At 41.6% G+C, this 12,160-nt stretch overlaps 1 protein-coding gene across 2 annotated transcripts; it reads right to left on the reverse strand.

Annotated features, from left to right (window-relative positions):
• Positions 1 to 208: 208 nt before the first annotated feature.
• LOC125570107 (very low-density lipoprotein receptor-like) lies at positions 209 to 10,919 on the reverse strand. Of its 2 annotated transcripts, none has more exons than XM_048731098.1 (6): positions 10,419 to 10,919; positions 6,851 to 6,996; positions 6,244 to 6,294; positions 5,438 to 5,722; positions 2,205 to 2,435; positions 209 to 685 (listed from the first exon to the last, which is right to left on the reverse strand). In XM_048731098.1, the coding sequence occupies exons 1-6, from the start codon at positions 10,610 to 10,612 to the stop codon at positions 258 to 260; spliced, it is 1,335 nt and encodes a 444-aa protein (XP_048587055.1). In that variant the 5' UTR covers positions 10,613 to 10,919; the 3' UTR covers positions 209 to 257. The 2 variants fall into 2 exon arrangements, with proteins under 2 accessions (XP_048587055.1, XP_048587056.1); XM_048731099.1 differs by having other exon boundaries at positions 214 to 685; positions 6,244 to 6,276.
• Between the last annotated feature and the right edge of the window lie 1,241 nt (positions 10,920 to 12,160).

The raw sequence follows: 12,160 nt of genomic DNA on the forward strand, positions 1-12,160 counted from the left end.
CGGACAAGGTGCCACTGTAAAAAAAATCCTGGGTTTATACTTATGCGAAAGTCAAGCATAACGCAATTAAGCACTTTATGTAAGACGCGTGACAGCGCTTTTTTAAATAAGGGTTCAGATAAGACCCGGTATACAGTATTTGTAGATTGCAATTCAGCCTTTGATGCAGTTCTTATAAAAGGTGGCCCCGATTTCTTTCCTTGCCGAAAAACAAATAAAGGTAAATCATTGTCGCCTCCTGTATCTATGCTTTTAAGTTATAAGAATCTAATCAACTTGATCGATTGCAAAGTCCCACCTTTATCGCAGACATAGCCTAGCTTTAGACCACAATCCTGGTTTCGCCAGGTTTTCGACACAATCGTCAGATTCACCATAGCAACGCAATCTGTACCGGCATCCATAACCGGTGAGCCAATCGCCCAATTCGCAAAACTCCCAAGTTTCTCCCCGTCAGTCCATCTGAATGCTCCGTTGCTACGCGACAGGCCGATCCAAAACATACTGATGTGACTACTTAAACTCTGGGTGAAGTAGTCAAGCCCAAAGGAAGTGATCTTGATTAAGTGCGAGTCATTAGATCGACAGGCTGACTGCGCATGCGCCCAAGTGGACGGTTTGATGACGACCTTGTAACAGCGGCCATTGTAATAGCTCCATCCATCTTCACAACTTGTGGTGGTTTCTGTGAAAGGCGACATAGAGTCATCGCACGGTGAAACAGATGTGCAATTTTCAGAAATTTAAATTAAGAAAAAAAAACACGGAACACGATATCCACTGCCGTATAGAGATCGACAAGAGAGTGGAAAAAAATCCGAGATCATTGGCCGGGGATCGAACCCTATGATCAGAGACCATAATTCCAGATATCCGCTGAAACGCCGTATGGAAGCTTAAGGATTTACGGCTAGGCTGGAGATTTTGGCCCCTCACCCGCTATCTAGCGAACTGTACAATGTGACGCTACCAGAGGCAACGTCACATTAATAAGTAGGCAATAGCCAGGATTCCAGCCCTGTCTTTATACGGTTAAGCCACGCACAGCTCGCTGAGATGTAGATCGTAAAATAGTCTTTTTCAAGCTAGTATCTCTTGGGAATTAAAGTGCCCTTTTCAGCCACACCTTTGTTATGGTTTTTTTTAATATTGGAAGACACAAAATGTACTAAAATCTCGAAATAACCATCTAAAAATAAAGTTTGACACTTTTTTTACCAAATCCAATCGAAAATATTTCATTAGCCTCCGAAAATTCCCGGATGGAAATGGATGCTTAATCACACTTGGTTCTTTGCCAGGGTGACAAAATGGCGGCTGGCAGAGGCTGTTTAAAGTGTTGCTATAGTGGTACCACGTGCACATGACGTCTTTTGTCCTCAGAGAATAATAATGCAAAACGAAAATATATATATAAATATAGGCGGGCTAAAGAGATTTTTTGTGTTTCAGGTTTTTAAAAGATCGTGCCCAGCCCTCGTAAGCTACCACATTAATAATAATAATAATGATGATGATGGTGGTGGTGGTGGTGGTGGTGGTGGTGGTGGTGGTGGTGGTGGTGGTGGTGGTGGTGGTGGTGGTGGTGGTGGTGGTGGTGGTGGTGGTGGTGGTGGTGGTGGTGGTGGTGGTGGTGGTGGTGGTGGTGGTGGTGGTGGTGGTGGTGGTGGTGGTGGTGGTGGTGGTGGTGGTGGTGGTGGTGGTGGTGGTGGTGGTGGTGGTGGTGGTGGTGGTGGTGGTGGTGGTGGTGGTGGTGGTGGTGGTGGTGGTGGTGGTGGTGGTGGTGGTGGTGGTGGTGGTGGTGGTGGTGGTGGTGGTGGTGGTGGTGGTGGTGGTGGTGGTGATAATAATGGTAATGGTAATGGTGGTGATGGTAAGCATTTTCGAAATCAAATTTGAAATCCCGTTTATATTTTCTCTGTCAATACCATTGCAAAAATCGGCGCAAATAATCGTATATCTATCTGCATCCGCTTCATTTGAGATGAATATATAACACATTCGTCTCTCTGACAAATAAACTTTCATGGCAGTTTTGGTTACTGGAAATGCCCGTATTTATTAACGCCCCTAGCTTTTAATAAACACCCACTTCGAACTAGCCTTTTCCCTTCTTTTGAGCTTTCGAAAACGCTTAGAAAATTTTTGCTCAATATCTGGCGTATTTAACAATAATTATTAACAATAATTATCAATTAACCTACTTGCGACACATCCGGCCTCATCGGAAGCATCGCCGCAGTCGTCACGATCGTTGCAAACATTGCTCAAATGAGTACAGCGATCGTTTGCACAGCGGAAATCGTGAACGCCACACCATCCGCTACCATCTTTCCACCTACAGAACGTTTCATCGGAGCCGTCTCCACAGTCGTTATACGTATCGCACACTCTGGAGGCGGGAATGCAACGCTTGTTCCTGCACCGAAACGAGTCTATAACAATAGCATCATAGCACGGTAAAGAATGTGTGCTTTGGAGAAAAGAAAGTTAGGGGCGGACCATTTGTTATTTGACGAGGTGAGTGGCTGATCCCCCCAAAAAAAAGGGGGGACAAGTAGTAGACTAGAAACAAGGGGGGACAAGTAGTAGACTAGAAACAAGGGGGGACAAGTAGCAGACTAGAAACAAGGGGGGACAAGTAGTAGACTAGAAACAAGGGGGGACAAGTAGCAGAGTAGAAACAAGGGGGACAAGTAGTAGACTAGAAACAAGGGAGAGTAGTAGCAGACTAGAAACAAGGGGGGACAAGTAGCTGACTAGAAACAAGGGGGGACAAGTAGTAGACTAGAAACAAGGGGGGACAAGTAGCAGACTAGAAACAAGGGGGGACAAGTACTAGACTAGAAACAAGGGGGGACAAGTAGTAGACTAGAAACAAGGGGGGACAAGTAGCAGACTAGAAACAAGGGGGGACAAGTAGCAGACTAGAAACAAGGGGGACAAGTAGTAGACTAGAAACAAGGGGGACTAGTAGCAGACTAGAAACAAGGGGGGACAAGTAGTAGACTAGAAACAAGGGGGGACAAGTAGTAGACTAGAAACAAGGGGGGACAAGTAGTAAACTAGAAACAAGGGGGGACAAGTACTGGACTAGAAACAAGGGGAGACAAGTAGTAGACTAGAAACAAGGGGGGACAAGTAGCAGACTAGAAACAAGGGGGGACAAGTAGTAGACTAGAAACAAGGGGGGACAAGTGGCAGACTAGAAACAAGGGGGGGCAAGTAGCAATTTAGAAACAAGGGGGGACAAGTACTAGACTAGAAACAAGGGGGGACAAGTAGTAGACTAGAAACAAGGGGGGACAAGTAGCAGACTAGAAACAAGGGGGGACAAGTAGCAGACTAGAAACAAGGGGGACAAGTAGTAGACTAGAAACAAGGGGGACTAGTAGCAGACTAGAAACAAGGGGGGACAAGTAGTAGACTAGAAACAAGGGGGGACAAGTAGTAGACTAGAAACAAGGGGGGACAAGTAGTAAACTAGAAACAAGGGGGGACAAGTACTGGACTAGAAACAAGGGGAGACAAGTAGTAGACTAGAAACAAGGGGGGACAAGTAGCAGACTAGAAACAAGGGGGGACAAGTAGCAGACTGGAAACAAGGGGGGACAAGTAGTAGACTAGAAACAAGGGGGGACTAGTAGTAGACTAGAAACAAGGGGGGACAAGTAGTAGACTAGAAACAAGGGGGACAAGTGGCAGACTAGAAACAAGGGGGGGCAAGTAGCAATTAAGAAACAAGGGGGGACAAGTACTAGACTAGAAACAAGTGGGGACAAGTAGTGGACTAGAAACAAGGGGGGACAAGTAGCAGACTAGAAACAAGGGGGGACAAGTAGCAGACTAGAAACAAGGGGGGACAAGTAGTAGACTAGAAACAAGGGGGGACAAGTAGTAGACTAGAAACAAGGGGGACAAGTGGCAGACTAGAAACAAGGGGGGGCAAGTAGCAATTTAGAAACAAGGGGGGACAAGTACTAGACTAGAAACAAGGGGGGACAAGTAGTAGACTAGAAACAAGGGGGGACAAGTAGCAGACTAGAAACAAGGGGGGACAAGTAGCAGATTAGAAACAAGGGGGGACAAGTAGCAAACTAGAAACGAGGGGGGACAAGTAGTAGACTAGAAACAAGGGGGGACAAGTAGCAGACTAGAAACAAGGGGGGACAAGTAGTAGACTAGAAACAAGGGGGGACAAGTACTAGACTAGAAACAAGGGGGGACAAGTACTAGACTAGAAACAAGGGGGGACAAGTAGCAGACTAGAAACAAGGGGGGACAAGTAGCAGACTAGAAACAAGGGGGGGCAAGTAGTAGACTAGAAACAAGGGGGGACTAGTAGTAGACTAGAAACAGGGGGGGACAAGTAGTAGACTAGAAACAAGGGGGACAAGTGGCAGACTAGAAACAAGGGGGGGCAAGTAGCAATTTGGAAACAAGGGGGGACAAGTACTAGACTAGAAACAAGGGGGACAAGTAGTAGACTAGAAACAAGGGGGGACAAGTAGCAGACTAGAAACAAGGGGGGACAAGTAGCAGACTAGAAACAAGGGAGACAAGTGGCAGACTAGAAACAAGGGGGGACTAGTAGTAGACTAGAAACAAGGGGGGACAAGTAGTAGACTAGAAACAAGGGGGACAAGTAGCAGACTGGAAACAAGGGGGGACAAGTAGTAGACTAGAAACAAGGGGGGACAAGTAGCAGACTAGAAACAAGGGGGGACAAGTAGCAGACTAGAAACAAGGGGGGACAAGTAGCAGACTAGAAACAAGGGGGGACAAGTAGTAGACTAGAAACAAGGGAGACAAGTAGTAGACTAGAAACAAGGGGGGACAAGTAGCAGACTAGAAACAAGGGGGGACAAGTAGTAGACTAGAAACAAGGGAGACAAGTAGCAGACTAGAAACAAGGGGGGACAGACTAGAAACAAGGGGGCCAAGTATAAAACCCTAGTAAGCAAATACTGGCATAGAGCCATAGAAAATAGCCACTCCCCCCGTCAAATATTAAATCGTCCGTCCCTCAAGGAAAGGAAAAAAGAACGAAAGGGACGGTCGGAAGAAGGCATGGTCCTTGGTGGTTGCAAAAGTCTGTCTCAAGTCGAGCATTGTTTTCTATCATAACCCTTGAAAATTCATACATTAATGAAGGCAGGAAAATGGGAATGAACAAAGAAACACAGGAACAGAGGAAGGAACGAAGAAAGTAAAAAAAAGAAAAAAGAAGGATGAATGAGTGAAAGTGAAAGATGGCAAAGCGAAGGTAAAATACACAAGAAGGCACAGATATAGGATATGTTATAGGTAATGGGAAAATAAAAAAATAGGAGTTCTTTCGTTTGAAACAGAAACAATTAGGAAAAAAATATGTAGAACTTAAAAGGACGGTTCTAAATACTTTCAAACAAAGAAAAGGGATATAAAAGGTATTTACCTGCCACGTTTTTGCAGCCTTCGCATCCTATCTCATCCGACCCGTCTTGGCAGTCGTTTTGCCCATTACAGACCCACTGTGTAGGAAGGCAGTGCTGGTTTCGGCATTGGAAGTCTGCTGCTATGCACACTATCGTTCCTTGTACAGACTCACAGAAAGACTTGCGTAGATCATGGACCTGGCCTTTACAGCAACCCCAATACGTTGCCAAGGGTAACCAGAAGTTATTGCCACCACACGTGATCGGAACGCAGTTAAGAGTGCCCGGTATGCACTGGGTAATTTCTAGAGGAGGAGGTCAATTTTAATTAAACTTTGTCCTGAGACACCTAGATAAATAACGACGATGGTAATAATATCGATATTATGGAAATCATGGCGAAATTGGTGATGATGATGGCAATGATGATAATAATGATGGTGATAGTGTTGATGATAATGATGATGATGTCGATCATATCAGTCAATCTTTTAAAAACTGTGGTTTTCCTAGCTCACTCGGTCATTTGCTTAATAGGCATTATATACCAAATTTGGGAGTCCGCTTTAATCTTTTTTTTTGCGCTTTTTTATCGCTCTAGAACTTTGTTAGTCAAGAATTTCCACGTAAACTTGCAGGAATTCGTGTTGACTACGATTTTATTGGCAGCCATTATGGAAATGGGGCTTAGTCCCTAACGTTTTAGAATATCACAGGTCTCCCGCGCGCTCGCCCCAGGCTCTATTAGACCATTTAGAAAAACGACAGCCATTGATTGATATGGATGATAACGATGATGAAAATTATGATCATTTAAATGACCCACCTGTTTCTCTTCGGTGTCGCTCACGTGACATTTCTGAAGGCAATAATAATCCTGTTAAATAATGTTTAGATAAAAAAAAATACTTCTAAATGTTGCCGGGACAAAATGTGTCCTATGTGATAATATACCGGATCTTGTCATTCATCATTAAACAAACCGGAAATGCACATTTGAAATCTCGAGTAGGGTTTTATGAGATGGGATGTTCGAGGAATACGGGAAAATATTTCAAGTCGGGTAAGAAAAATAGTTTTTAGCATCGACATGGTGTCGACGTTTATCTCAGGACATATAAGGACAGGCCCCTGCTCTTATCTTTTTGGGATAAATTTTCTCCCATATTTAAAATTTCGACTTAACTACATTCCCGGTACAATTCTCCATGTGTTCAAACGCTTTATGTCCCTTATCAACCGCAGTCATTCGTTCAATAATATTAGATCCAATACAGCCCCACCCCAGCCGCACCCCTTTTAGCAGCCAAAAATACATTTATCTAAAATACAGGAGAAAATGCCTTGAATGGGCCCTCTCCCGTTAAACATCCTGGCTACGCCGCTAAGATACCACTGTTTAGCTGTCTCAGTCGTGCTAGATAGCCACTCACCGCAATCAAAGTCTTCGTATCTGAGTAGTGCCAAGTCCTTCCCGATGTGTTGCCCATTCGCGCATGCGCCCTTAACCTTCAATTTGCTGTGCCGCAGTAATTCAGCTAGTGCGCAGTCGCAGACAATTGGATTCTCCGACAAATATCTGAGCATAGAGCAAAACGAAGACGTTAGTAAAAAGACAATTAGAAATAATGGTTGTCTTGTTATATTGTATTGTTTACAGTATAGGCAAATCCTATAATCGCCCTAATAGAAATCGGTAAAAACAAGAACAAAAAACAAACATGTCTGGAAATCAGAGTGCTTTAAAACAAAGCGAAAGGTGTAAATTTGACCTTGACAGGGCCGAGCAGGGACTGGGGCACTTAGGTGCGCGTACCCTCCCCCCCTCCCTTTCGAAGCCTGATACATCTCTGTTCGGCACGTCTTTGATTTCTAACAGAGGTATTGACGTGATAGCCAGAAGTCTGAAGAGCGCGCAAGACGAGTTCCCGTACAAAAGGCGGCTGTTGCTATGGAAATATTTTTACACATCTCTTGTTTTTGCCGGGGGTTGTTTCTGACCCCCGCATCCGCTTGACCCTACGAATACAAAATTCGCAATCCTGACACGTCAATATGATAGGGATACGGAATATCCGTCTGCATCAGTATAATCGACAGTTCGAGCATTTGTTCTCGTTTATCTGATAAACTGGAGACGTTTCGCCGCTACGCCGAGCTACCTTTGTCATCATTAAAGAACCTCGATTAGCCACTCGTTTGTTATTGTTTGTAAAAAAATATCCGCTTGACAAAAGGCTTCAAAGTAACCATCAACAATTGAGGCCCAATTCTTTATGAATAATTTGACTAAAAACTAGCTTGTACTAGACGATGGAAAATATCCTATGCGAGAGCAAAATATGGCGGAGTAACTACCTTCTTTGAAGAATGTCAACCACTCCTTTGTGGTTGCATGTATCCATTTGCGATTTTTTTTGTAGAAAAAAGGTGCCAAAGGAATATTAGACATAAGTGCCCTTCGTCTAGATGGTCTATGGGAGACTGGAGCGAGTGAATGCCTATGGCAGTTAACAAAGAGGTTCCTAGGGTCTATTCCAAATGGTGAATGAGAGAAACATCGAATAAAAACAAGATTCTCTAGAGAAATCTGTCAACCTAGACACCCTTTAGTGGCCTAAAAAGTAAATTGTTGAAGCGGACCTCTAAATATGGTATGCAATTTCTTTATAAGACGATAACTGGGAGGGAAAAGACGGTGGGCAACCACAATGACACACCGTACTTTTCTAACTGACCACGAAATTAAGATAGCTGATAATGTGCACTGCAATGATTATGAAGGTAATACCAAAATTATATTAGGTATTGATTAAAGAATTAAGATAAGTAGGTTATTGCTCATTACTTAGGAAATTAATTCAGTATATAATTAAGAATTAACACATTTTGCAAAAATAAGTTTATTGGGATTTTTTTTTTCATTTCTCAATTTTAAACATCAAACAAACAAATGACCATAGCAATCAATCACATTCTAAGTTGAGACTTCTTCAAGTATCCGCTGCTCAAAGTCATTCTTATCGAACCACAAATCAAATTACTGTCGAATCCGTTGTATCGTGACGCCGCATTTTCAAAACATCGATTTGTTTTTGTCTTTTGAAATTTTCTGTTCCGCCAGTCAAATTATTCTAAGCCAATCAGATTCTTGCCATCTCTCGCCTAGTGCAGTTGCCTGGCTTTCTGTCGCGGCAATGTCTGGTTTTCGTCTACAAGGAAGCAAGGGAAGTGCACAAAGCGAGACTTTGATTGGCTCAGAATGGTTTTACTGACGGAACAGAAAACCAAAACAAATCGTGTTTTGAAAACGCGGGTCGCGATACAACGGATTCGACAGTAAAATAATCCCCCGAAATAACCCCAAGGTACTCAAACATAATCATGCTGGAAATCGAATTTATAAACAAAAAGTTCAGGTTACAAGACAACGTCAATTCTGCGGGGACGTGCGTGGGGGCAAATATCAATAGCCTTTACTCTGACAAAAATATAAGAGGATATTAAAAACGCTACCCTGTAGCGGGTTCACAGCGCCTCAATAATTGAAATCAGAAGTCAAGATTATATCTTACAGATAGTCATCATTCTGGTAAATTCGATAAACTTAACGTAAACTCGCCAACGTGACAGAAATGTTTTTTAATCCAGATGTTTGATTGAATCGGTTGATGTTTAGGCTGCTTCCGGTTAAGCACTTGTACCTAAGATGACACTGGAGCGTCTATCTATTTGCACTCTGGATGAACATTTTATCATTTGTCGAATAAACCACGTGCTTACGTTGTTTTAAGCAGCTTTCAGTTTGCAATAAAAGGATTTTTATTGGGTGGAAGTACAATTTATAATAAAGGATTATAGTGTTATGTTTTGTGTTTTCAAAATCAATTCCATAAGTCCATTTTATTTTTATTTGTTTGAAAGACTGTTTCCTTGATTCATTTTCACTGGCATTACATTTCTTTTGAGGGGTGACCACAAATATTTGAAAATATTATATTTTAAACTGCTTTAGAGCAGGTGAACGCATGTACTGTAACACAAAATGACTCTGTTGATTTATTAAAAGTAACTCACTCGTTTTTAGTGAACTATTTTTGACACGTTATTGTAACGAAAACCTTCAAGACCAAGAACAAACTATGCAACATTAATTTCTTTCTTCCCTTTTCCTTGCGTAAACGGCTTATCCGCAAAGATTTTTTTAATTCTTGCATTTTGATATTTAATTGACTTTATTGTTCGGTCTTCATTTATTAGATAAACGAATGATTTATTGTTAAAGCTATTTCATTGCTCGTAAATAGTATACAGAGAAGAAAGCGGTAATCCAACAGTGATAGGTTGTATGATGCGAAAAATATTACTCATGCATCAAAGGGCTTTAAGTGTTTTTTTGTTGCCCAACTTTTTTAATCGCTCTTTTATTACTCAAGAGAGCACAATATTTGGATAATCTTATATTTGTTTGTGAGTCCGGGAGCTTTTAACGCGCGCTTTTATAACTTTACAAAAAAAGTGTGAAGAGTAATCAAAAGTGGTACTTAGATTGAAAGAAGCTGTCTGAACATATTGATCTGCTACCAAGAGTTAAATGCAATCTATGTGTTATTTTGACCTCCGTAAATCCGTTAGAAAAAGGACTGCACTGATCAAGATCAAAGACACAGTTTGACTAGAATCCCCTGTTGACATGTCTTCAGTTCTGTTTAAAATAACAACCCAAAGTAAGAAGGGTAAAAACATGAAATGCTTTGCGAGCTTTTCACTTTCTGTTTTAATTTTTAAAGGGGGTTAAGGTTGGTTAATTTTACTTCAATGATAACAATGATACAAACGTTGCAGCCTAGGTATTTCTAAAAAGATTATCAATGCGAATAAAGGACTTTGTTCTAGGTTTCTAAATTAGAAATGTAACCCTCGCGCCTAACCCCTACCTATCACAGCATAGTTGATTAAAGTAGGTTTCGTTCAGTAGGGTTTATTACTATCAGTACTTACAGATAGCGAGTGCCTCTTGGTATATCTTCTCTTCGTACGTGTTGAATATTCTTAGCTATACAATCGACTTCTGAATTTCTACACATGCATATCTTGCACAAGGAGCTAGAATCTTTGGCTTCAAGCTTCAATGCATCAACGACTAAAGCTTCTAAGAGAAACCAAAGAAAAAACTTCACTGAACTTCCAGTCATCTCGGTATAAGTGATTAAGAACAGGCTAATATATCTGCTGCTTTGCTGTCTTTACAGCCGATGACCCGAATTTGCTGGTCTTGGTGACATTTCATTCCTTTCGCTGTGTGTATTCCGGTGGGTATTAATTGGAACCCGTTTATGAAGGATGATTTCCAACCGTGACACTGTTTGCTAAGTCGTCGCTCACTTGCTGCTTTGAATGCCGCTAATAAATTAATTTCCAACTAATCGATCAATTGTGTAGCGTATCCCGGCGCGCGTTACTAGCTTCATGATGATATTGACAGTTCGCGCGTAGGTTCAAAGAAACACTTGGAATATTGCATCTGTAGTAGTAATTTGATATTCACGGTCTATTTATAATCATATGTTTAATTTGTATTGTTTCAAAATTATATGACAAAGAGTGTGATATTTAACTCGAAGAAATCAAAGTTTTATTCTTTACCGTCGTATACGATTGCTGGCTAGGAGATCCGGCATGCTTTGCTCGATGTGTCAAGACTCTTAGGGAGTATCAACAGCAGGATTATTAAGATGAAATCCTGCCGGAGGCTATACTTGATTGTACAACAAGCTAAGCGTGTATTTACAGCAAAAAGGCACCACTATCTAAATACCATAGCTAGAAATCACCTGTATAACACAAATCAAGCCATTTGATATATTAAACCACAGAGTCAAATAAGAGCGAGAAATTTATATATACACCAGGATATACACTCTTCTTACTCATTTTTTCAGGCGCGTCACAGGGGGGTGCGCAGGGTGCGCGCGCATCCCCACCCCCTTGGCGGCAAAAAGTTGGGCCATTTCTTATTAAAGGAATCTTCAAATGCTATGCTTTTTCCATATGATACCTATGACTGCGCACCACCCCCCCTCCCCCCTTCGGCCAATCCTGGGAACGCCCCTGTCTTTTTTTATAACAACGTCCTTATTTACAGAGCTGGGCCGTTCTTATTTTTGGGGCATTTTGAGGCTGAAATTGTACTTATGGATGTTCTTATATTTCATTGTCTTTAAAAAATAAAACTCAATAAAGCATTAGAAAGAGATCTACCACTGAGAAGATCTCTACAACGATTATATAGGGAATAAGTGCCCCCAGCCCTCCCCCATCAGGTTTAATGTCATGCCCGAATGTGGTCTACAATTTTCTTATAAGTCAAAAACCGGGTGAAGAAACGAAAACAATACCAATATGTTTGAAATGCACAACGTCTTAGTTTTGTTGACTAATTTGTTATAGTTGTTTTTGTTATATAGACTGACTATATAACTATACCATTTAGGTCTCCTTTTGGAGAAAGAATAGGAATAAATATACATATCAATCAATGGCTGTCGCTCTAAATAGTCCATTTCCAAGATGGCTGCCAGAAAAAATCGTAGTAAAACAGGATTTCCTTCAAGTTTACGTGAAAATTCTCGACTTACAAAGCTCTAGGGCGATAAAAAAGCGAAAAATGATTGAGGCAGACTCTGAAATATGGTATGTAATGCCTAATAAGGAAATGACCAAGCGAGCTAGAAAAGCGAAAG

The sequence above is a fragment of the Nematostella vectensis genome, chromosome 8, assembly GCF_932526225.1.
Source record: "Nematostella vectensis chromosome 8, jaNemVect1.1, whole genome shotgun sequence".
Taxonomy (NCBI): domain Eukaryota; kingdom Metazoa; phylum Cnidaria; class Anthozoa; order Actiniaria; family Edwardsiidae; genus Nematostella; species Nematostella vectensis.